Genomic DNA, 26529 nt, shown 5'->3' on the forward strand with positions numbered 1-26529 from the left:
AAATCAGCTGTGGCTTTCAGCACTTTCCACCACCACCATAATACTTTGAACCACTTCTGCAGCTAACTTTGGCTGAAAAGTAGAATAATAATATATATGGTAGGATCCTATGGTTTCGGTGTACAGAAGGTGCTCATGATTTCTCTAACATTCTCATTCCCACTGCACCCTCCTATAACCCCTCAAAATGCCTTGGTACCCTGGTTAATAAAAAGCTGCATGGAGGAGAGGGAATATGTGAAATCACACACATCTTGCACTTGTTCTCTGCACTTCTTCAGCCATTTCTGCACTTCTTCAGCCAAGTTCTCTGCACTTCTTCAGCCATTTTCTTGTACAAAATCAAGGTAGGTGTGATTTTGCCCAATTTTTCCCTCCTCTTTACAGTTCCCCTGAGCCCAGTGGTTTTCCATGGGGGTCCCACAAGCCCAGGCAATGTTTTTTTGGCTGCTGTGGGGCTGCTGTTGGAAGAGAAAGGCAGAGCAAGATCCATCAAGCACCTTCTTATGCAGCTGCAGGTTCCAACCCAAAGTATATATGCAAATAGTTGCCCAGCTGGGTGGGTGAGAACTCTGGAGTTCCCTAGAAAAATTCTCAAGGTTCCTTCAACGAGAAAATTAATAATTGCAGGCAGGCATCTCTGTCCATGGCTATCAGTGCTGCCCTGCAATTAGATTCTGCAGAGAAGTATTTAGGGCACCTCACAGTTCATGCAAGGAGAAGATGAAAAAGTCTGATAAACTTTGCCCCAGAAACCTCTACAATGCAAAGGGGTTCTGTGACCAGACTCTGTGGGTCCATCAAACAAATTTTGATGTGGAAAAGTCTTCCCTGAAGAGTGGGAAGTTTCAAAACCCGCCAATATAAGACCTGTTGAATGTGCTGTTTCATACTTAGTGTGTGAATTGCACTATTGTCATTGTTGACATTTCCTGGAAGGACATAAAAATAGAGAAGATGAGGTTTATTCACAAGCCATGACAATGCCTCATTGTGTACAGATTTTTTCCCCCTCCATGTCTCTGATTTCAGTTGTACATTAACCTGGTTTCCATTTCTTTTGAGCATCCTGCTGCCTTTTGGCCACCTAGAAATTAGTTGCAGGGCAGTCCTTCTCATATCGCTTCTTATAGCAGATAATTTTTGTGAAGGTTTATAGGTGGCTGATTATGCACGTGTATATATACTTGTGTAATTTGTACTCTGGGGTTCTTCCCCCGCTTCATTTTGCAGCTTTTCTGCTGAGCCTTGCATTGTTAATGATTGCCTTGGCAAGAGTTGGATCCTGGAAATGAGCCGTTCACACATGACCCTTCTTCCCCCTTGACCCGTCAAATGCGTCCCATTGTAGATATGTAACCTCATTAGAAGAAAAATCATTAGCGTCACATTAGCATGCACAATCTTCAGTGGACTTAATATGAAGGGGATAAGCATACCATTTGTCTCCAAATAACTGATGTGATTGAATAGGCCATATTCGGAAATTTGACCCATTGCTTAAAATACGGGGAGGAAGGCTCTAAGAAATGAGGGTGGCTTGATTTTGTGGAGGAGGTGAGAGCTATGGCAGTTTTGTTGGGACCATGATGCGAACTCTCTCACGGAATACACATCCGCTAACAGCCATGTACTAATTACTGATGTTACATCTAGCCAGTCATTCTCTGCTAACAAAATCTGACAGGCATTCTAGTGTATTTTTTGACATTTTATTTTTTTTTTCACTTTCCAAGACTGAAATAGACTATCACGTAGATGAGCATGGAAACAATATTTTCATTCATTTCTTACCTTTCTAAGTTTTTTTTAAACAAAGTTGTTATTGAATGGAAGAAACGAGATTTCTGTGGTATTTTAAAGATGAATACCTTTTTATTTATGCATAACTTTCATGGAGTATAGAACCTACTGTCAAATACATTGTGTTATTTCAAATAATAAATAATATTCTCAACAGATATTTTGTTGTGCTGCAGAGATAGTGGGCCTTCTAGATGGCCATTCAAAGGTGAAGTGACAGGCTGAGCATATATCATTCTCTGCAGTACTGGGACTCAGTACAGATGAAGCCCAGATACATGTGGGGCTTGTTTTCTCTTCAGGACATTGGGTGAAGACCAGTTTGCGTGATCCAGTTTAGTGGTTCATCCAGTTTGCACAACCAGTTCTTCTATGCGACCAGTGAGCCTGGGCCCAGCTAATCCTAGACTGTGACCTTGACCATGGTACTGCTCTGAAGGCCAGATGTGGCCTCCTGCTACAGTGCCTGACCTCTGCTGTTGAAAAGTTCATAGACGACTTCAGGTCCCTGCTACCAAAGACAGAAAAGCAACTTAGAAGGCATGCAGTGCTTCAAAACTATAAAAACTAAAACAGCTTATAGGCATAATTGTAAATACATTCACTTTGCACAAAACAGTAACTCATATAGTCTTAAACATCAGGAGATCAAGACAAACTCAGAATATATTCTGCCTTCCCTAACCTCAACTAAATGCATTGCTGAACAGTTCAGTCTTACAAAGTTTTGTGGTAATAATTCTGCCTCCTGCCTTCTTCTGGTAGGTCATTCTGTGAAATTGAGAAATTGGGTCAGTGACTGAGAGATCCCAAGACCTGGATAAGAAAGGTGGTACGGTTCTGATGGAGAGGACCATAGGCAGAGCTTATTGGGAGAAATGTAATTGAAGCATGCTTGGATTCATATAGGGAAAGACAGCCTTTCGCATATGTGGATCCTAGTTTGTAAAGAATTTTAAAAGTAAGAACCACCACCTTAAATTGCTCAGAAACAAATAAGTAACTAATAAAGCCATTCCAGAACAGGGACAGTATTTTCAAACCAGCTTACAATAGTCAAAAGACAAGCATCCACAATATGAACTCTTAATTGATATTGTTAAAGAAAGCCCTGTATGGAGTGCATTACAGTAGTCTGTTCAAAAGGTTACCCTAGCATGGATCAGGACAGCGGTATCAACTAAGTCTGGAAGAGGATTTAAGTGACAATTAAGATGTTTGAGGGCAGTTCTGGCCATAAGACTATATGCTTCTATGCTTCTTGATCTTCCTCTTCCTTTTCTGAGGTGTTCACTTCAGATGCGTCAAATGGATAGTGGCATGAATCCAATTGTCCATGTATACACATGGAGTTTTCCTGTGATCATCTCTGTTCACGTAGTCTCCTCTAGTCCCTGGAAAGATCATTCCTGGTTCAAAAGGCCTGTTCCTCAGGGGCTGGCTTTTCAGCTCACAGTAGGTCTTGGGCTCCTGGTGGAACTCTTCTCCCACCTCAGAGTCCGTCACGATTCCTGATTCCGCCTGCATGTCCCTCTCTCCATCCCTCACTGGGCACAAGAGGGAAGCGGGAGGGGGAAAACAATGCCACCGCCTCTCAAGCACCGCTCGCCCAGCCCAATCAAGATGTATTTGAGAAACAGTACTGTTAGCAACAATGCTGACCATTTTTGTCAAACAATGAAAAGGTGACCCCTCATCCCAGCTCTTTATACTACCTTTGCAGGAGATTTATACTACATTTGCAGGAGATAAAACGAATCCCATCCAAGTTTAGCAGATCATTGCTGAAACATCAGCTGTACCAGATAGCATTAACTCTGCCTTGGCTTGATACAGCTTCAGTTTTTTTTCCTCCTTAGCCACTTAATCATAGTTTCCAGACACTGATTAAAGATGCTACAGCCATTTCTTGAGGTGTAGTTATGAAAATATAGAGCTGGAAGTCTTCAGTATGGTGGTAACACCCGACCCCAAAGCTCTAGATGATCTCATTTAGCAGCCTGACAGAAATTTTAAAAGTATAAATAAAAGTATTGAATGTTATGGAACTACTGCATAGGTCAGATTCCATACAGCCTGATTAGCAGAAACTCTTTGTGGGGGAAAAGGCCAAAACCAGTGGAGAGCCATCCCTTCAATCTTCACCCTTTGTTATTTCCACTAAATAGTGGCCCATTGTGTCAGCGGCAGATGTGTGTTGTTCAGACACACCTGAAATTGATCTGCCACCATCCATTTAATCATTTTGTTTAAAAAGGCAAGGCTGGAAAAACCCTCTTTTGCCAAAGAAGGCTTCTTGAGCAATAGTTTAATTTCAACCTCTTCTCATAAGTTTTTGGGAAATTCTTTCTATCAACGGTTCATTCACTCTCCAGGCTAGAGGAATTCTCAGTTTCTCTTGGCATGATTGAATTAGCCTCAAAGGGCAGGGATCCAGTTTGTGTAGGTGGTGGCTTTCACAGTTCCAAGAACCCTGTCTGCATCGATCAGGGAGATCATTTGGAGGCTGACTGTAGAGTTCTGACAAGCAGATGCTTCTGAATGCTTCTGGTACGTAATCTATCTTTGTACCAGATGTCAACATTGGACCACATGTCAACAAACAATCTTGCAAAGGTGCCATGGCAAACTACTGAACTATTTTCAGTGAGAGGATCAGACCTAGGAATCATTAGGTCCCAGACCACCTTGAGTCACTGTGCTGGATGAGATGCAAATAATGCAACGATAGAGGAGTAAAATAACCTTCCACCACCTCATAGGCCTTCAAATGAGCTCTGTGGCATATTTTGTCCGATTTGGCTTAACTGTTCTGCCAGTGGTACTTGAAACATATCACAGCCTTTTTCATATTGCCCAACTCTCTAGTAAACCATGGGGCAGAGCATTGCCTAGAAGGTGGGGTAGGTTGTCAGTGATTCTGTCTACTTCTCCAGATAGCTCATGTTCCAGCTAACCCTAGAGCTCCTAAAGTGGTAATCTTCAGGAGTCTTTTGTTGTTCGTGCTGCTGTTAATACAGCTACCGCTCTGGAGTTCATGTACTGAAGAGTAAAGTGCTTTTCTATTACTAGCTTGAGTGTTTCTGTGTTATTACTCTCCCCCCATCCCGTCTCCACTATACCTTTTCTGCTGTTTTTTATCATTATTACTATTCCTACTCCATGTGATTTTGCCTGACGTCATGCAGGCAAGCAATATAAAAAAAATGTGTTGTGGTGATAGGTACTGGAAAGCAAAATATGTAAATGAAGGCACCAGATTTCGTAGAGGAGAGATTCATCATTTCAGGGTTATTAACACAAGTGCATTGACGTGAACATAAATTTGCAGAAGTGGTAAATAAATGAAAAAATTGGTGCTCATATAGATGCTTCTCTGCATGATTGTTTAATGAACTGTTGTGGATTGCACCTAAATTATACAGTTAAGATACCTTCATATCATTAAGATGTTTTGTAGCATGTGTGTTGAATTCACAAAAGGCATGATAGTATTCTTGTGGACTTGAGACTGGGAACCTGAATAAATATCTGTCCTTTAATCTGTGTGCTTTAGCTTTATTTATTTATTAACAGGATTTCTACCCCCACCCCTTTCTGCAAGGTGGCTAACATTTAAAACATACAAATTAAAATCTCATCTTAAAAACCATTAAAACCTGCTGGCGGAAGACGGCAACAGAAGGGAACAGGTGAATCTTCCTGGAGAGAGTTTGAGTTTTGGTGCCACTACTAAGAAGGCCTTCCTTGGGGTTGCCATCTGCCTAATTTTAGAAGGCAGAGGCACACGAAGAAGGGCTTCTAAAGATGACCAAAGTGGTTGGGAAGGTTCCTAAGGGAGTAAGTGATCCTGTTTAGAAACTGCGTGGATTTATTTCACATTCAATTTATGATATTCACTAATGATGTTTTTTGGTGGAAGTTGAGGACAAAACGAAGGATCTATATGTACAAATACCATTAAATTGGTTATTCCATTTTGGAAACATGTTAGTGTTATCAGAGATACTTTTAGTTAAGTGTATAAAGAATTATTATTAGAGATGGGCATGGACTGGGAAAAACCTATGGACCATCGGTCCGTGGTCCATCGCATTTCACGGACCTGCCCCGCTTCGCAGACTGGTTCGTCGGTCTATGGGCCATCACTTCCGGGGGCCCTAGCACTGCCCCCTTCACACCCAGGGATGCCAAACTCGCAGCGCGTCTTCAGCAGGCCCTCCTCCAGCCACCCTCCAAGTTTGGCTAAGATTTATTTCAGACGTCTGAGTTACAGACCTCCAAAGAGGCTGCCCCAGGAAACTTCCTGTACATAGAATAGGAGCTGCAAATGCCAATTGACTTGCAGTGACTTGCAACAATTCGCAGAGCCCTAGGCTAGCCCAACACCCCACAATCAAATAAGAATTGAAAGGGGGGGGGGAAATGAGACAGAAGAGTGAGTCCTCAAGGAGACCAATAAGCTTACACCCAGAGCTAGACTGCTGCTCTGAAACTGGGTTGCAGCACAGCCCTAGGCTATCCCACCGTGCCACAAGCAAATAAGAATTGAAAGGAAAAAAAAGAGAAACAAGAATGAGCCCTCAGGGGAAGAAACACAGTAAGCTTGCAACACAAGCCCCAAGCCGCCTCCTCACGCAATCCGGAAAAAACTCCTGCAACAAGCAGTTCCTCTGAGCCGGTAACCAGCTGGAAAGTGAAACCACGGCTCCACACTGCGTCTTACACACTAAACGCTCACATAGAGAATAATGGGAGCTCTCTAGTTGGCAGCCAGAGCTGCCTATCAAGGTTTTCAGGGTAAGACTGGTGTGTTTTAAGGGCAGCAGAAGGTCTGCAGGCAACTCCTACATTGCCTAGGGAATTGATTGCTCGGCACCGGGATGTCTGGTTTCATGGACCGACGGACCAGCCAAAGTTCATTGCATCCTTGAAAAAAGGCATGTCCCACGACCCGCCGGCTTGCAAACACCAAACTGGCCCAGTCCATGTAAAATTTTGGTCTGTTTTTCGGTCTGTGCCCACATGCTGTGTGTAATTATTCCCTTTACACACAGGTTGTAAGAGAGGCATCTGGAAAGGAAGATGAGTTTTTATTTTAAATGAAGATGTGGTCACTTCTTTCATCAATATTCATATCTCCCCTTCTTTTGTAAAAAGATTAAATGATTTTTCATGAAGAGTTGCTGTATTACTAAATTCAAACTGAATGTAGTAATTGAATTGATCTTGTCATGCTTAAGCCAGTGGCTTTTCACCTCTGTTCTAGGTTTCCTAGAAGCGTATCAGGTTTCCTCATTGAAAATATTAGTAATGGTAGATAACAGTGACTTGAATTACAGTTTTCCCACCAATACCAACTATTCTCTGCAGTCACAGCTTTTTATTTTGTTTATGCCAGTGATTCACAAGTGACTTTCATATAGATGTATGGGTAACTAAGATAATGCAGTTTTGTGAGGCAGAAATTTGGATTGTTTTGCAAGACTTTAGAGTTGGAGGTTGGATTGGGGGTACTGGGTTCAAATCCCTGCTGAGCCATGAAGTTCACTGGGTGAATTCTTCATGCTATTATTTCTCAACCTTGTAGAGTTTGTGAGGATAAATGAAATGGGAGTCATTTGGCCCTGCCTGAGATCCTTGGAGGAAGAAAATTATGGTAAGGGGAACACCTGCACTTTTATAATATTCCCATTCATCCAGTATGACATCTTCACTGCATTTCTCATAGAATAGTGGCATTACATGGTGTAGGCTGATGCAATATATGCAGCAAATTCTTATCCGGGCGTTTCTTCTTTCTTTCCAATATAAAGAATTCCTCTTTCTGCTTGCGAGTTAGGCTGAAACCGTCAGCTTGATCCTCTCTCAACTATTTTCTGGTACTTAGAGAATACTATGTTGTAATGAGAATCCAGGGAGTGGAAAAGTTAGTGAAGAATGCCTTTTAATTTCCTTTAATGTTCACATCACAGCCCTGGTGCTGGAGATCTCCATTGAGTTTCACTCATACGGCAAATTAAAAACAAAACAAACTGCAACGAAATAACTAATAGAAAAATCAATTCACCTGCCTGTTAAAAACAACCACAGTGTAGCTGAACATTTTTATTCAATTTGTGTTTTGTGGCCAAGGTTGAAAGTACTTTAAATTCCTTGCTGGTATGCTGTCTCTTTCTGGGGGCTCGAAGTAGGAGGGAGATACGGCTTCTGCCACTTTCTTATCAGTATTGCATACTAGGCAGTGCTGGCTCAGTTTTATCTTTGTAACTTCTTTCTGCAGAGTCTCTAGAAGTACACGTATATATGAGTGTGCTATTTCCCCCCATTATGTAATTATTAAAATGGGTTATTGCATATCTGGCTGTACACTGGCAGTGCCAACCTAAGCACAGTTACATCCTTCTAAGTTTTACACTAGCCCTCACCATTACTACACATGAACGGAGAAGGCACACTACAATAATACAACCCAACACATTTGTGTGTGTGTGCATTTTGGGAAGAGATTACTGTTGTCTTTTAAGAGCACATGTAACCTCCTGGCTTTAGCTTAAGTTAAAGTCACTCCCTCCCAAGGAGCTTTAGGAACCTTCAGCAGCCTCAGAAAAACTACAAATCTTAGGAAATGTTGAGAGTCAAATTGATATAAAATTTAAGTTCATAGTGTAATTAAAGAAGCTGCTTCTGAGGAGACCTCAGATTCTCTCCAATCGTAGTTTGAAAAGATCACTGCTCTACCTCATGAGGCCTTCACAACCAAACCGAGTGCTGAATCTTCTGATTTAAACCACGAGTCGTAAGTGTTCAGCCTGCGTATCCAGAAAGACTTTCTTGCATCTAATGACCAGGTTTTGGATGCTGTTTTTATATTGAGAATGTTTCCATGTGTAAAAGCTTGCAGTACTTGCAGTTACCTGACAGGACCACAGCAAATGACAGCTACGCCAATCAGGACGCCTCAGGTTCTCTTAAACCCTGGCTTGCAGGCTGTGTCTTCGATCTGGACAGTTAATCCAGACTAAGCTTAATCTTCCCCTCTACTGCTCCTTGGATACTGGACCCAGTCTGCTTAAAACTTCACCTCTTTTCTCTGATCCTTGGGATTCTCATCTGACCCCTTGGAAAACCAGTTTGCTGCCTGCCTGAGTTTTACCTCTGGCCCTTTGCACCCTTCTTCTGAACCATGGTACCCCGACAGGTTAGCACATGAGATCACTGTAAAGTACAGAGGTTTCCTTTGGGTTTTTTTGTAAATAGAATTTTTTATTTTAAAAAAGATAGAATATAAAAATAGAAAGTACATAAATAAAGCTTATACAGGCAATAGCTGAAATTAATTTGAGACTTGTACTAACTTATACAAATAGTACATTTGAAATTAATTTGTGACTTAACACAAGCACTACATTTAAGATTGAGTTAAACTAATAAAAAAATAATTTTAATAACAGAATTTAGTTGTGTGATAAATCTCCTTCCTTCTCCTTGGTTAGTTATACTTATGCAAGGTTTAATATCAACTATTTTACCAATCATTTTCTGTGTTTCATTCTTTTATCTTTTATCTAACGTGCCTTAATTAATATTCATTCTGGCCTAAGTAATCAAAGAAATCTCTCCATTTCCCCCAAAATTCAGCTATTGGTCTGTTATGTACATAAGTAATTTGACCATTGAGGAATATTCATAGACCTTATCTGTCCACTTTGACACTTCAGGAGAGGCAAAGCACAGAGGTTTCCTGGAGTAGGAGAGAAGTTCCTATTTCTTCCTGAGCAGAGACAGAGATGCACATCCGAGTGACATAGCCACTTGCTGACAAAGAGATGCTTGCATAGAGCAAAAATTGTATGGATGTGCAACTCTCAGCTAATACCACTCTTGAGCGAGTGTATGAAAACATTTATGTTGAAATTATATTCTATATCCATTAAATCCTTCTGCAATGAAGGAGTCACACTCTAAAAAAACCTGGCTCTTCTGAACTGTGCAGCTGTTACGCTTGCAGTTTTTCTGTTTATCTAATTGCTCCTCTGTATGCCTATTTCCACAAAGTTCTGAAATCTAGGAAGTTTGGGAAGGATACCTCACGTTTTACCAGGGAAGGCAAAGCTACCATTATTCCCCAAGTTATGTACAAACCACTCACTGCAACATATGAGACACTTTGTCAGTTTGCTTGCACGTAACATGTATTTAACTTAAAGAGATTTACAAACCAATTGAATTAAATGAAGGAAAATCCCTCTGATCATCAGTGACAATTGTAAGGAGATTCAAGACACACTTAAGTGGTTCTAAGTTGATCTGCACAAAGCTGCTTTATTAAAGTTGCCCATAGCTTAGTTCTCAGACCACTGTGCCGTGGGCAGCATTTCAAAAATGACTGCTGAAATTATTTGGTTCATCTGCAAACCCCATGACATTGGGCATGGCCTCCAATAGTTAACCCAACCAAATGTAGAATGTGAGGATAACACACTTTGGCAAACAATATTATATAGTTGGTTGTTGTGGGTTTTCCGGGCTGTATTGCCGTGGTCTTGGCATTGTAGTTCCTGACGTTTTGCCAGCAGCTGTGGCTGGCATCTTATATAGCATTACCTGTTAATATAAGTTGACTTTTCAGTTCTGATCAAAGTTATGGCTGCCACCTGTGGGGCGTGGGAAAAAACTGGCCAGCCTGGTTTTCCTACTTGGGTACCAGAAAAAAATGAAGGAGTAAACATATCATTGTTAATCCAAACACTGTAACATCTTAGAAAAACTGTCACCTGCAAAACCAGACTGACTGGTAGGCTATAATGCACCTTGCCCCATGGTGCCAATTGAAAGGTGCTGGAGTCTGGCTGGCAGAAGGACGCACACAAATCAGGAGTTCCTTGTGGGTGACTTAGCCGACTGTTATTAACTCAAGTTGAACCCATGGTGTGTGGGTTCACCACAATTTAAGTTAGATGGACATCATCAGCTAAGGCTCCAGATGCAGTTATGATGTTGTGCCCAGACTAAAAGCCTAACAGGTAGGAATCCGTGAAGTTGATGGGATCTTGGGGAGTAGGAACCTGCTGTGCTTCTGTTTGCACGATAAACTCTCCTAGTAGAAGACCTGCCCCAAACAATTGAGTGATACATATTAGAGCCTTGTGGAACTTTTAAAAACTAACAGATTTATTACAGCATCTTAGAAACTTACATGAGAAAGGAGTTTGTAAAGCTTATTACTAAAGGCAATCATAATGTTGTTGTTGTTTATGTGTTTCCACTCCCTCCCGTTCAAGCCCTGTAAATGCTGTGTTGCTGCTACAGACTGTCTCCTGGGAGGTTGCTGTGGAATAATGTAGTGTGACTGCCCAGGGGCTTAGACTGTAATTAGCAAGCAGCAGTTGCTTTTGTGGGACCAAAACCAGTCCCTAAAGGGCTACGAGTATTGCAGAAGATGCACAAAATTATGCTGTCTGAAAATACTCTTAAGCTTATGTGATTCGTCAGATTTATTGCCTGAAGCTGGGGCCGCAGCCCATGGTAACATGTGTGAAAGTCATAAAGGTTGGATTAAATTTGCTTTCATCTTTTATGTATCGTGACAGTTCATTGATTTTTTAAAATTCAAAATCTGAAGGGGGGGGGACTTACTGGCCAAAGTAAAATAAGCTTCCCAATAGCTTGTAACCTTACGGATATTGAAGGTAAGAGGAGCTGCCAATGTCTTTTGTTTCTCATTTGTGGCTTTTTGGAAATATGAAATAAATTATTTTATAATGTATGCGAGATGGTACTTGAGTTCCTTTCCTCCAGATATTCCTCCATGGAGAGGTATTGTTGATGGCCATTTAGCTGATTTTTTTTTGCCTTATTTCTTCCATCAACAGGTAAAATAAAGAGGCTTGACGATAAAGCCAGAAGTTGACTCATTTCTAAAAGAAACCATGCGTGCACGTCTGTAGAAATGGTTTGCGGCTCAGTCAAGCTGGAGCTAACCAAATGAAGCTATGGGCTGTGCATCAGCCAAGCATGTTTCTGCTGTTCAAAATGAAGAGGAAGCTCAGAAGGGGAAAAACTACCAGAATGGAGACGTATTTGGTGGTGAGTATCATTGTTTTCCCCTCTATCTCTAGGTGTTTTTTAAAACCCTGCTTTGTTGTCCCCTTATTTTCCTAACTTAACCTGTTCTGCTTATTTCTGACCTGACCAGCTAGAGGTAAGCCATCCAGTCTTGAGCAGGAATTTGTTTGTATGCTGAATGGGGCTAGCAACTGCATAAAGAAATTGCAAGTTGTCGTTTCAATATTGGAATGAAAAAAAATTTCCCTTTGTCTCAGAGTGTTGCAGTACCTCAGTGTCGCCTTTTTTTCAGGTAACTTGAAATCAGGAAGTGGGAAACTGGAATTGCTTGTGTGTCAAATATCATCTCGTTCTCTAGCTCTCTGTTTTGGGTTTGCTGGCGTATATATGTTTGTGTTCAAACCTAAGTAGGTGAACCAGTCTGTTTCAGAGAAATAGAAGTAGAAAAGATGTGTTGGTTTGGCAACTGAAAGATGTTACTGTCATTTGTATAGTTATTTTTGTTTTTGATTTAAAAGGTTTCTATTGCACCTTTCAACCAAAATATGACATTCGGGGTGGCTTTACCAAAATTTATAAAAATCAGAAATGGCCATTACTAAAAGCAGGATGAAACCAGCAACAAAAAGTGAAAATCTGAATTATTCAGGAGGGCTTTTTTACACAGGTAATAGAGGTGTACTGAAAGAAACGGCTTAGAAAGATGCTTTGGTAAGAACAGGGACTGTAGACTGTTGTGTTGGGTACTGTCTGTTGATGTAGATATGCTCTTACTGGATAGTTTCCACATTGTTAAAGATGTAATGTTTAATTACTTATGCTTTGTTTCAGCAGTGTTTCATCTCTGTTTTGGATTTATGCTTGTTTTCCAATTTCTGCTGCCCATACCCTGCTGCATTTGTTCATTGAATGCCCTAGCTGTTGATTACATTGACTTGCATTATGTAATCCGCCTTGGGTCTCAATGGGAAAGGTGTACTTTAAATAAAAAGATAAAATAAAAATGTGAAGCCCAGCAGTCAAGAACTAGTTGCAACAACACTTTCTAGCGAACTGCTGAACGTTGCTTAGCGCATCAATATGAAAGTTCAGGAACAGTAACTGAAACCACTGTTAAACAAACAAAAGCTTATATAATTCCATTGCTTGCTAACATGCTCTGATGATCATTTGATGTTTCTAGAATTTGATGAAGTTGTGTGTTTATTGGCTAGAAAATGTATCACATTGATGGTAGTTGTTGAGCTACAATCTGTCATATGTGCTCAGAATGGGCTAGCCAAAATGTTTGACAGATTACAGTGGTAGTAGCAAAGGAAACCGAAGTCTGAGTTTTGCAACTGGCCAGAAAGGGGAGTTCAGTAGATGCTGTTTGTTTGGAAGGTGATGTGCTTTATTGACATACACTGTGGCTGATTCCGCACATGATGGATAACGCACTTCCAATCCTCTTTATAGATCATTTGGAACGGATTTTTTCGTGTGCGGAACAAAAAATCCACCTCAAACGATTGATAAAGTTCATTGAAAGTGCATTATCCAACGTGTGCGGAACCAGCCTGTGTCTTCTCCCCCACATAGAGCTTCTAAGTCTCCAGTGCTATCTCTTCTCAAAGAAACAAACTCTTAATAGCTGAGGGTTTTAAAAAAACATTCTACTATTTATGAAAGTAGGAGCCTGTACACGTGAAACAATAGTCATTCGGTTGTTGGTCATCAGCTGGTGAGCAATTGGTTGTCCTGCAACCTAACAGCCACCAGAATTGCTTTTGAGAGAGGGGAAGCTAACACGATGTAGCAGAAGGCTTACATGGGACCCATGTTAAAGATGGGTCTGAGATCAGAAAAGCTTGGAAGTCTACACCCTTGGATCGGGAAGTGATGATAAGGTAAGCTTCAGGGAATCTCCCCCCCCCCCCCCCAGTCCTCTGCAGGTGTCATTATGGCTGCAATTGAAAAAGAAATCTGAAAGTGGGAGGTAAAGAGGATGTTGTCAAAGTGCTGGGCTTGCCATGTGGAGATAGTTGCCATGGAGAACGATTTTTAAAAAGGCCAGCTGTTTTGCATGCACCAGTTCATAGCTATTCTAAATCATTGTGTTTCAGCCCGGCTTGTTTTCTAAAACAGGCTGCCTGTTGTAAAGTGTTCATGCTTTTCTAGCCCATAATAAACCCTCCTGCTAAGGAGAATTTTTAAAAAATCATCAGTTAAATTTAAAATATCAGCCTCTATAGCATGCCTAAGTGGCATTGTGGATACTTAGGAAAAGGAAAGTGCTGTTCTAGTCTTGAAGCTAGTAACATTTCTTGTGTTCTTGGGTCAGTAAAAAAAAAAGTCACACCTGTATTTTGGATATACAGTCCCTACTGCAGGTAAAGTTAGTGATGACTTTGAAACCAATGGGTATAGTTTAGTTGTGGCTAATTTAAGTCCCATTGTTCTCAGTAGGTGTTAGTCACTGCTAGCTGTAGCTGGATACTCCTTGATACTCAGTGCATAAATTCCTCAATACTCAGTGATACCTGGACAGTAAACTTCAGCTGCTTCCACGTCCTAGCATAGCGCTATACTCACGGAACGAGGGCATCTTCCTGGCACGATTTCCGATGTCATTGCACCACGATGCCATTCTCGTGGTGCGATGATGTCAGAAATCGTGCCAGGAAGATGCCATTCCATGAGTATAGTGCTATGCCGGGACATGTGGAAATGTCCTTTATAAGAAGACCTCCTTGTTCCCCTTTATTAATTGACTTTTACAATGTATTGATTGCTTTTCAATTCACCATGCTTAAAACAATCGGCAGAGTTTCAAAACATAATAGAAAAAACCTTTTGGAGGTGGGTTGGTGTGTCTAAGTAAACCAAACGTGAGTGTTGCTTTTGCTTTTCAGAATCTCTTTTCAGATTAGTTAACTGCTACCCAAATCAATACATATCCTGGGCCTGTAATATACAAAACATCCTTTCTGTTTGTAGGGTCAGACTGTGTCACCAAGGCAACTATTTCAGGGTCAAGTAGTCTGGTGTGTACTCAGGCACTCCACTTAGCAAAGAAAAACAAAATGGACAGAGAGACTCTCAACAAGAAATAATATTGATTCCCCCTACAAGATACAACACTAGAAGGATGGAAAGCCAGAGAAAGCAAAAACATGAAACAGTGTTGCAATACAGTAACACAGTCCTAGCAGTGATATCATTGGTTGTTGTTTGGTTGGGGTGAATGGAGGATCTAAGGCGAAATAAAGGATGAAACGAAAATGTTGCATTATCCTGAAGAGTCCGTGGTCCGGAGCAGAAGAGAAGGGAAGCTGGTCCGGGGCAGAGGCAAAATGCAAACTGAAACTACCTAAGAAACTGGGGATCAGTGATTCAGCAAAAGAGCAGCGGTCTGAGAAGTAAGCAGTCATGATGTTGCAGAAGTTGGCTCAGGTACAGAATGAGTTACAGAGTTGGGAGGGGGCCAGAATCCAGTGATTTCAGTGGAAGAAGGTCCAGGAAGCAGAACGGATTACAATGTAGGAGGGGCTTGAGACTCCCTAATGGGATTCACAGCAGGATTAGATCAAGAGTGTGGGAGTACTCACACTCAGGATGTGGGAAGAGAGCTCGAGGCGAGGTGATTGAGCGTCAGAAAATTGGGATGGCCCTGGCCATCTTAGCAAAGGCTGAAGAGCAATTTAATGATATTGGATGGAGAAGGAGAGTTCTGTACTATTAAATTATTAACCAGCAAAACTGTGTCAGTCAGTCTTGCATGTGATTCCCCCCCCCCGCCCTAAATGGAACACTGATGCTTTGAGTCTGACTGCCATTGAAACTAGAATTGTGCTTTGTTTGTGATGAGAGGTGAAACTTTTGAGGTTCTTTGGCAAATAATAGATTTGGGTCCACAAAACTGGGGTGGGGTGGGAGGACTATGGTTTAGTCATAACGCTGACTTCCTTCAAAGTATTCTTGTAAATCAGATCCCAGACTCTGGAGCGTATGCTCCTTCCCTCCACAGTGATTCTCCTTTTCTACCCCAGGTTTTGTGTTGTACATTGAACAACACAAAGCATGGTGAGCACTGTCCAACTTCCTTACTAACCACAGTGTGCAAATCGAAACCAAATTGTGGCTTCAGGTCTTTGCTTTATAAGAGAGCTGTAGTTTTGCATTAACTGCAGTTTTCATTGGAGCACATGAAATATAAGAACATGTCATTTGCAAAACTTTTTTTTCTAGGATTGGTGTTGAGTTTTGTTGGCAGTTTGTGACTCTGGAAGGACAATTGTTTCCCTCCCTTTTTTCCTTCTCCCATCTATGGGAAAAAGGTAGTGAAATGAAGGCGCAATTGTTCCTTCTGATAGAGGTAATGAATAATTGAAGATTGTAGTTACCTGTGTCTTTGTTGCTATGTTTGATGCGCATTGAACAAGGCATCTGATAGAGAGCAAATTGGATTCTTTTCCCCTTCTCAGGCTTCAGTACTTTTCCACATACAAATGTCACTGTTGATTTTTTTTCCTCTACCCATAAACTAGGGACAAATTGCTAAATGTGCGTACAATTGGTTTGTTAATTTAAATAGATCATGTTACTGCATTTAGAGTTATTGGATCAGATCAGGTCGATTTAGTGTTGATTTAGAAATACAAGAAACTTATTCCAAGATTTAAAATGGATTCACTTTTCTTCTAGAGGTTTTACAACAAATGCACGTATGGAAAGATTTTTTATCTCTCTTTTGAGGCATGAAACAAAATGTCAGTATTTGGATGGCAAAACTAATAAGAATTTTTGTTCCAGTGTGGGAAAATGTGTGATAAATAATTGTCAGCCAGAGGAATTTATTGTTATCTGCTGGCTTTCTCAAGAATATTTCAAACATAAAAAATACTGTCAACATAGAGTTCTAAAACAAGACTGTGAAGACATGTCAAAAATAAAATTTATGCAGCAAAATCTTTCTTAATAGGAGAAATGTTTTGTTTTGTAGAAAAGCAAGTATTATTAAACTTCAATTATCATTACTAAGTAAGGACAAGATTTTCAGTTCTGTCTCCCCTATTTTTCGATCCACACTTCTTAAGACTTTCTTCAGGGGGGATTTGATTTAAATCAAACTGATTTAAATCACTAGTCATTAAGGCTTGATTTAAATCATAGTTTTCTACATAAAAACTAATTCTTGCTGGTATAACTTTAATATGCAAGTCGATGCCTGCCTTACCGATAGGTAAAGGAACTTCATTAAAGTATTCCCAAACTGGGTCTCTTTTACGGCCTGCTGCCATTATAGGTTTTTTCCTCTAAGGAAAGAATGTGATAAACCTCAGGTCATACACACAAAAGATCCAAAGACTTGTGCAGTATTGTGCTCAAAAAGTTTCACTTTCATTTTGTACTGCTTGCCCCTCCCTCCTCACACTTAGTTTCTTCTTGTGCAGATCTATTCCACTCCAAACAATCAGAAAAATATTGTTTCTGTTCACTGAACTTCTTGAAACTTAGCACTGGAGGGGTTGATTCTGTCTTCATAGGTTTGTAGAACAATAGGATTAAGGTCTTTTTCTCAACTCTGTTCATGTTACAACATTTTTGCTGTGAAGAAGAGGCATGTGATCTCTGCTGAGCTGACACAAATTCAGTTTTGAGAACTGCAAAACCAAGCATCTGTGATAATATCTTGTAGGCAGAGAAACTGCCCAATAATCTTACAAAAACCTCTGGAAGAGCATGACATTGTGAATGGATTAATGGAATTTATTTACCAAAAAAATTAAACATATACAGCCTTATTCTACATAATTAAAAACTAATCTTTATTTCATGATAGAATAACCTTTGGATGGTAATATATTTTCCTCAAAAAGCATTTTATGTAAAAAAAATCCAATTTAAATAAAAAAAATCCAATTTAAATAAAAAAAATCCATTTTTTAAATTTTTTTAAAAAATCATTCTGCCCAAGAACATCTTAATAACCTCAGACATTTTTGAAAACAAATGCGTATAAAGCAGAGGATGTCTCCACAAATAATCTGAATCCCATCAGAATCTACATTTATCTCAAAGGACAAGTTAATAACCTTGCAGGATTTGGAACCTGCATGTGGTACTGCTGATATTTAGATGGGAAACCACTCAGCATTATTTCTGAAACAATTCAAATTTACAAGATGTTGTATAAACCCAGTTACCCTACTGGTTCAGAGGACTGAGGCCTTCAGAAATGTGAAGGCCATATTAAAAAGCAACAGCCATTTTTATTTAACAATACCCTTTGGGCGGCTTGCTCTCAAGATATTTTCTTTGTCCTGTTGGAGTAAGAATTTATAGAGAGGTTTGGTAACTGGCCTTCATTTGGAGACAGACTACAAAATCAGGTTTTATGGAGGGACAGATGGGATAGATCAGGATCCTGTTAGATCCAGCCAAGTTTTTGACAGTCTTGACAAATTTGTACTCCTTAATACAGCCTTTGTCCCACATGACTTTTGTTTATGCAGTTCTCAGCATCTCCAGTATAAATAACCTTTTTGTGGTCAAAAGAGACCTTCTCCTCCATTTTCCACCAGCTAAAATATGGGTTGAATCCAAACTTGTATGTGTAGGTGTGCTGTTCATAAAAATCAGACCGTATTGGAGGGGAGTCATGCAGAAATGAGAAATGCAAAATACAGTTTTAAACTGATCATGATTTGGAGTCTTGTGTTGCTGTATGCACCATATGTTATAAAGAGAGATGGGCCTCCTGGTCAGGTCTGTCTCTGTTCACAAAGACATTTTGTCTTCTTTTTTGCAGAATACTGTTCGTTACAGGAAACTGCCCATCCAAGAGGCCCTGTCTTACATACAATTGCGTGCGCATCTCACAATTAACTGAAAATTCATTATCTTTGTTGTGACACATCATTAATTGAATGTTTCTATCTCAGAAAAAAACAAATCAGGGCGGTCTTTGTGTAAGAGCCACTTTTGCTGAATCAGGGTGGCCTTGTGCCTTTTTTAAAAATTATGCTACCCTATGAGATTGATCAAGATCCACATAATGCAGGACTTGTCTCCTTATGCGTCTAAAAGGTATTGCGGCAGTAGACATATCAATATTACCCTGAGTCTGTGAGAAGAGGATGTGGTAGAAAACAGTGTGCGCCCAACTGGGACAGTTACTTGCTATTTTAAAGCTGCCCGTTTGAGGTTCCCTGTACTTTGTTGGGTGAGTCAGGGTGTAGGCCTTTCAGAATTGAGGGGAGAGCCATGTATTTTGTCAGGGCAAAAGGTTCATTATTCTTCAGTCGAAAGGGTAAAACTACATAATATAAAGAAACATAAAGAAACATATTTATAGAAACACAATTGAAACTACTTTGCATTCACTTGAAGCAACTCCTGTGTTGATTTAGTTGGTCCTCTTCAGTTTGATACCAAAAATAGCTTTCAGTATGAGTTGTGGAAAAGGTTGCTATGAGGGCAACTATATAAGGCTCCGTCTGTTATTTGGTAACTTTTGCCTGAGTTCTGAGAAGAACTTGACAGAACTTACTTGAGACTGCTTTTAAACCATGGCTGGCCTGCATTCTCTTAGGATTTTTAATGACTGGATTGAGGTACGTTAGGCCTCCAATATCTGTGGAGCCAAGAACTCTGTCTTGTGCCATTCACCAAAGCAGAGAGCCCTCTGATCCTTGTGGCCCATCACTGCTTTTAAAATGAGGGCAGTGCACTTTGAAGCAGGCATATCTAAAAAGAATTTGTGGGCATTACATTGGTCTTGAATAAACTGTGTTGGTCAGTGCATCGTGGGTTTTAAAACAGGAAGTAATTTTTCCATTCTATTTATCTTTTTTGGAGCCTGACCAGATTGCGGGGTGGGGGGAGACAAGGCTGCTGTACCTTTTAATAGCTCAAAAGGAAATTTCTATAGGCATGACTTTTCTCACAATGGCATAAGCTTCAAAGTTTACCTTCTATAGGAGTGAAAAACTTACAGTATGGGTAAAATGATTATGTAGCTAACTTGGTAGGCAAACTCCCCTTCCTCAGCATACAATTTCCATTTAGTTAGAAGAAGTGTTCTGTGTGTCTGAAAAACCTTGAATGTCGCAGACCTTTATCCACAGAAACTGGTTAAGGTGTTGCTTAGCCTTTTTGTGCATGTCATTTGGTCAGACATGTGTAACTGCTGCCGCTGTATGGTTAGAAGAAGCTCTTCTAAGAGTCCTTGTGGAAGAAGAAAAAAAGGTTTGACTATCTGCTTTGTTCTGTTGACTGATATGTATTAAAACTCCTGTTTGGAGTGGTACTTGGAGTGTTCATATACATTGGCTGGGGTAGGGAGGGAACCACCTGACAAAGATATTTTCAAGTTTGCTGAAAATATGGTAGTTGGTAGTAACTCCTACGTAAAGGATGATTGAGACCTGCAGCATGCTGTCTTGGCTTCTTACAGATGAATGTGTAAGTCTCCCAGTTCCCTCAAATAATTTGTGCCTGCAGTCCTGTGGTGTAGACCCCCAAGTGTGGTTAGAGCCTGCATGGGAAACTGCTTTGGGACCTAAAGCTCACCACTCTGAGCTCCATAGGGAAGGATTCCCATTTCTCTTTCCCTCATGCCCATCTCTCTATAGTGCACTCTGTATTGTCACTTACTGTTTTCCAAACACTATCATGCATCGTCTTTCTTTCTCTTCCTCTCTAACAACCCATTAAGTGCTTAAAGGAAGGTGTGACCAACTGCCCATAAAATGTGCTGCATTGCTGAGAACAAGGATGGTTTAGTAATTAACCCAAGTACTAGGCTCTCCCTTCTCTGGAAGCATTGTCAAGTTTGCTTTTTATTTAATGAATTTGAAGCAAACACCAACCAAGTCAACTCATAACTAATTATACTGTTGAAATCTCTTGGAGAGTTTATATGGCGGAGGGGGAGACATGCAGCAATCTACTATGATATAACTTGGAAGGTGTGTATTAAAACAATTTGTTCTGAATTCCTGGTCTGTCCAGGGCAAGAGTGCAAAGGATTATAGGCAAGATCGGAGGACATGGATCTGGAGCCAAGAGCAAGAGCAACAGGCAGAGTAGCAGAGAGTGGACCTTGGAAGACCGAAAACTACTTTGGGGGGCTGACCAGAATTGGGTACAGCTAGATGTGGAAGAGTACCTGGGAACAGGAGACATTTATCTAACAAAACCTAACAAACTGATTCTTTTTATCCCTCAAGCAGGGCCTTGTGACTACTGAAGCTCCACCCCTTGAATGAAATTGTGGAGAATTTTTTTAGTCAGCAGCTTTCTAGCTTGGATCTATGCCTCATGCCAATTGCACCATTCAGCCACCTCATGTGCTCCTGACTTCTCCAGTTTGGACTTCTGGGGATTTAACACCATTGGCTGGTTGGCAGACTGGTTTAGATTTTCAGCTGCTAATCTGTTACCTCCAGCACCCCCTGTGCTCTGGGGCCTATGAAGCCAAAGGTGTAGGAAGACTATCTTGAATCAAATTAAAGAGGCGCAATAGGGATCAAGGGCAATAAAAATGCCATGTCATGATGTGACAGCCAGATCCCTGTGAAAAGTTGTCACACCCCTTTATCAGAGGCTGGTGTTTTGACTCCATGAGAATCTCCTCACACTCTAGCCAAATTGAATGATCAGTGCTTGTGGGACAATAACCAGATATTCCACTGTATTCGGGGAGTGTTCCTCATATTACAAACTGGCCTGCTAAATTAATCATGTCTTCAGTCAGCAGGATAACTATCTCCTGCCCCTCTGGTACCCCCTTTGGACTAACTTGAGGAATGAGAAAACTAGCAGACAAGGTCCCTAGTTTTGAGTATTGAAGGGATCCCTTTTTAGCCCAACATGTTAAGTTCAGTTTCACCCTAGGATTGTCCCACTGCCAGAGCAAATCTTGCTAATATACTTCAGGATCAGGCAACATGCAAACCTTTCTGTCAGCCTCTCTCGCCCCAGCCACTTCTTCACCTCTTGCTCTCTCCCTCCCTCCCTCTCTCTCCATCTACATTGTAATCTTCCTTCTCTTCTTTTTACTCCCAACCCGCTTCTGCCCATCTTGCTTCACCTCTCCCTTTTCCCATAGCCTCATTTGGCTAAGATCCAGAGCCCAGCTCGGAATCCTGTGCCCTTTCTCCTTCCACTTTCTACTTCAGGCCTGATTCTTCTCCCCTCGGTACTCCCTCTTTCAGCCTTCACTGCAACACCTTTTCACCCTTCTGCTTTTCCTCCCTTTCTTCCTTTTGGGGACATTGCACATACATTCGTGGGTGAGTTCCATTTGGACTAGCAGTGGGTGGACACATCGAGTTGTGGACACATCAAGCAAAACATCAGTGCTTCTATTTAAGAATTTTTAAATGGTTTTTCAGTACATTTCTGTATTTTGTGTATTGCATTCTAAATCTGCCTTCCTTTCTTGCCTTTCTGTCTGTCACTGTTCCCAATAAATGTTGATTTAATTCGCTTAAAGGTTTCTCTCGTGTCACATTTCCTCAAATATAGCCCTAAGTACCTGTTTATTCACAGTCTTAGGATCCCATACCAGGGTTGGGAGATGCACACATAAAGGCCACTCATGTGTATCCCAGGTTCATAGTGTGCATTTTCCTCTTTTGCTCTCCCCCCCCCCCCAATTTAAGACGGTTCAGGAGTAGTGATGCCTCTTGAGCAGAAAATCCAGTTTGGGGCCACCAGCAGTGTTCCATGGGCTGGGTCCTCTTTGGAGGTCATATTTTCTCTGTTGTACTGCATATTTATTGATTACCTGCCAGTTGAGTTTGCAGCCTGTCCACAAATTGTGATTGGCGCTGTCAAAACATTTGACAAAATGCTCTCTTGTGTTTGGACAGTTCGAATATGCTCAGCCATTCCAAATAAATAAAATTATCTGTTGTGTGTGCATGCTGTCATACTGCTTTTTAGTCCCCCGTCCCCCCCGTTGGTTGTTGGCCGTCTTCTGTTTGTCACATTCTTTAGTATACAAAACATTATTGTAGTTAATATGACATACAGTTGCAAGGTGTCTCCCTCTCCCTTATAGAGGTGTTCCTCAGTGGCAAAGACACATGAACTATCTGGATATGGAATAGTCTGTACAAGCGTGCTCTCATACTGTTTTATGGGATTTGTAATTTTGGGAGCTAAGATCTGGAATTCTCCTTCTGAGGCGGAGGACATCTTGGGTGTTTCCCACCATCCGATTGGGGAGGCAGGAAGTAGAATTTCTTCCTCTTCCTTTAGTAGGTGGGACCACCCTCTCAGTCTTCAGTTCTTTCCTGCCTCCGGGGAGAGCAGTTCTGCTTTAGTTAGCTCTGCTAACTGCTCACTGATTTTTCTCATAGCTTTATCTACAACTTTCCTTTTCTAGTTCTTCTCTCTTACTTGACCTTCTTCTTTGCTCTTTCTATCTTGCTTCCCTCCTCGGAGGAGAGCCTAGAAGAGGAGCCATGATGTTCAGGGAGTCATCGGACTCCGAAGACAGTTTTTTGGAACGCACATCGGGTTGTTCCCAGGGAGCCATCCTTCCAGTGGCGGGAACAAACCCAGACGGCGTTGGCATGCCTCCAAGGCTTGCGCAGCCCCCCGGCGAGGAGCACCCAGCAACTGAGGCCAGACCCCCTAAATGGCCCCGTCTTTCCAAGTGGGAGCAGGGGAAGGCTGCACACCCCATCCAGCTGGCTGAGGGCAATTCTGTTCGGCAGAGCTCATCTTTGGTGGAAAACTCGGTGGCGGCAGAAGTTTTCCCGCGCAAATCCAACAACGTGCTTGCCAATCTCCCGGTGGTAGAAAATCGGCCTGAGAACAGCAGAGACAGCCGGAGCTCCAGCCGAATCGACCAGGAGGTCTCTGTAAGTGCTCCCAACAGTGGCTTATTCCCAGAAATATTGGCGGCCATTAGGCAGACCATGAGGGAGGAGTTATTATCCCTTTGCCATACAGAGCCTCAATGCCCCAGTAACGATTCCTCTTCCTTGTGGCCAGAAAATAACCCTACTAGTAGGGAAGCTAACAGTCCATGGCCCACTAAGGCAGCCAGAAAGACTATTAGCAAACAGGTAGATAAGTCTGTTTGCTAGCTGGAAGATGGGTCATCTCCCAGTGAGGGCTCAGATGACAGGGAATTCCTAACTGAGGAAGAGGAAGAGGCATGCAAAGTGGAACAGTCCAACAGGCTGTTTCAGGCTGAGGACTACCAGTATCTCTTGTCAAAGACCCTGGCAGCATTAGATCTCAGGGAGACCACTAAAGGGGAGGAGGATGATCCCAAAGCAGAGATTTCTGGAATCAGACTCAAGGGGAATAGGGAATTCTTCCCTAGATCAGAAGAAAAGGCCAAAGTCTTTCCTTTCCCCGAGTACTTTGAGAGGCAACTGAGGGCGGAATGGGCTATGCCAGCAGCCCCTAAACAATTTCCAAATTCTCTCAAAAAAACTAGATGCCTTGCCTAACTTTGCAGCTGAGTTGTTACAGGTGCCGATCGTAGATGCTCCAGTGACAGCCCTTCAGTCCCATGGCTCGCTTTCGGAAGATGGCCAAGGATCAATCAAAGACAGCCTGGACAAAAAGGGAGACGGAGCTTTTAGGAGAGCGCACGAAGCAATGGCTATGGCGATTAAAGCCTCTGCCATAGCATCTATTGTATCCAGGGCCTCAGTGGTGTGGATCAGGAGATTGATGGAACTCCTACCAAACAACAACAAAAGACTTCTAGAAGGAGCCAACAGAATTCTTAAAGAAAGCACTTTTACAGCAGATGGCACATTGGATACCATGTCATTTGTTTCCAGAGCAATGGCTATGGCGACGTTGGCAAGACGCCTTTTTTGGTTTCGGGTCTGGCTGGCTGACATTCAAGCAAAGACCATACTGATGTCTTACCCTCTCTTGGGCGGCAAGCTTTTTGGGGAGCAACTGGATAAGATCCTAATAGAAACTAAGGACAAGAAAAAGGCCCTTTCGAGATCTCTAAAAAGAACAGCGAGACGATCCAACCCTTCAGATCCCAACACACGTTGCCCAGGAGTCAACCAGATACCAAGCGCACTTGGATCTTTCAGAGGAATCAGTCACGCAGAGGCACCTTTCAATCCAGATCACAAAGGCTACAGCTAAACCACACCAGCAGGCATGAGTTGGAGGATAAAAGCCAGAAGCCCTGACTCGCAGGAGGCTCCGGTGGGTGGAAGGCTACTTCTCTTTCATCAAATCTGGTTGGACTCCAAGGCGGATGCCTGGGCCAGAGAAGTGGTATCCAGCGGTTACTTAATAGAATTTTGCTCGCTTCTACTGGAACATTTCCTAATTTCTCCCCTGAAAAGAAATCCAATCAGACGCAACATCACAATCAAGGCCATACGTCACCTCATAGACATCTAGGCTGTCGAACTGGTTCCCTCAACGGAGAAGGAAGAGGGGTGTACTTTATTTTCTTCGCAGTCCCAAAGAGGAATGGGGACTGGAGAGCCATATTGGACTTGAAGTACGTGAACCAATTCATAAAGTTACATCATTTCCATATGGAGACTCTTCGCTCCATAGCAGAGGCTCTTCAGGAGGGAGAGTTCTTAACATCCATAGACCTCACGGAAGCATATCTTCACGTACCAATTGCCTCCACTCACCAACAGTTCCTGAGGTTCTGTGTAGGGGGGCTGCATCTACAGTTCCGGGTGCTGCCCTTTGGACTGGCCACAGCCCCGAGAGTTTTTACCAAACTTCTCATCGTACCTATTGTCCGGCTCCAGGAAATGGGCCTTCATCTCCATCCATATCTGGATGATATCTTAATAAGATCCAAGTCAAGAGAGTCCTCTCTTCAAGATACCAAATGCATACTTCAGTTCCTGAAAGAGTATGGTTTCTTGATAAACACATCCAAGTGCTCCCTGCAACCAACACAGAGCCTGGAACGTCTGGGATTGATAATAGATACCCAGGTGGGACGCTTCTTCCTTCCCAAGGAAAAGATCACCAGGACCAAATAGTTGGCATTGAACATCATCAGACAACCTTCGTCTCTACTGATGGAGTTATCCAAACTCCAAGGACTGTTGGGAGCGGACGCGGAAGCAATTCAGTGGGGTCCGTTCCACATCAGACCTCTTCAATCCTTTTTGAGACCTTTCCAGATGCAGATTGTGCAGAGATAGGTCGTAAAGATGCAGCTACCCAGACACGTCAAAGAAAGCCTAAAATGGTGGACGATAGAATCCAATCTTGAACAAGGCAAGAGTTTTCTTACTCCAACCTACATTCAGATATTTACGGATGCAAGCCTTCAGGGTTGGGGAGCCACTCTGAACAGATCCCCAGTCCAAGGTCTCTGGACGATGGAAGAGCAATCTCTACCAATCAACGTCCTAGAAATGAAGGCCATACAGCTAGCACTAAACAAGTTCAGCACTCAAATCTCTCACTCACATGTCCTGATCCGAACGGACAATGTAGCTGCAAAGACATACATCAACAGACAAGGGGGGACGAGATCGTCATGATTACAGAGGGAAGCAAACAGGATCATCAGCTGGGCAGAAGAGAACCTTGTCTATCAAACATGTTAAAGGCATTTTGAATGTTGAGGCAGATTGTCTGAGTCAGGAACATCTTCACCCAGGGGAGTGGTCTCTCAACAGGGAGGTCTTTCTC

General features: G+C 41.9%; 1 protein-coding gene across 2 annotated transcripts in view; it reads left to right on the forward strand.

Annotated features, from left to right (window-relative positions):
* Positions 1-26529, forward strand: part of C5H1orf21 (chromosome 5 C1orf21 homolog) — a 151015-nt gene that overhangs the window by 47958 nt on the left and 76528 nt on the right. For both annotated transcript variants that reach the window (XM_054981328.1, XM_054981329.1), the window contains exon 2: positions 11679-11892. In XM_054981328.1, coding sequence (XP_054837303.1) covers positions 11799-11892 — 94 coding nt within the window. In that variant the 5' untranslated portion in view covers positions 11679-11798. The remainder of the gene's footprint in view (positions 1-11678; positions 11893-26529) is intronic.

The sequence above is a fragment of the Eublepharis macularius genome, chromosome 5 (assembly GCF_028583425.1).
Source record: "Eublepharis macularius isolate TG4126 chromosome 5, MPM_Emac_v1.0, whole genome shotgun sequence".
Taxonomy (NCBI): Eukaryota; Metazoa; Chordata; class Lepidosauria; order Squamata; family Eublepharidae; genus Eublepharis; species Eublepharis macularius.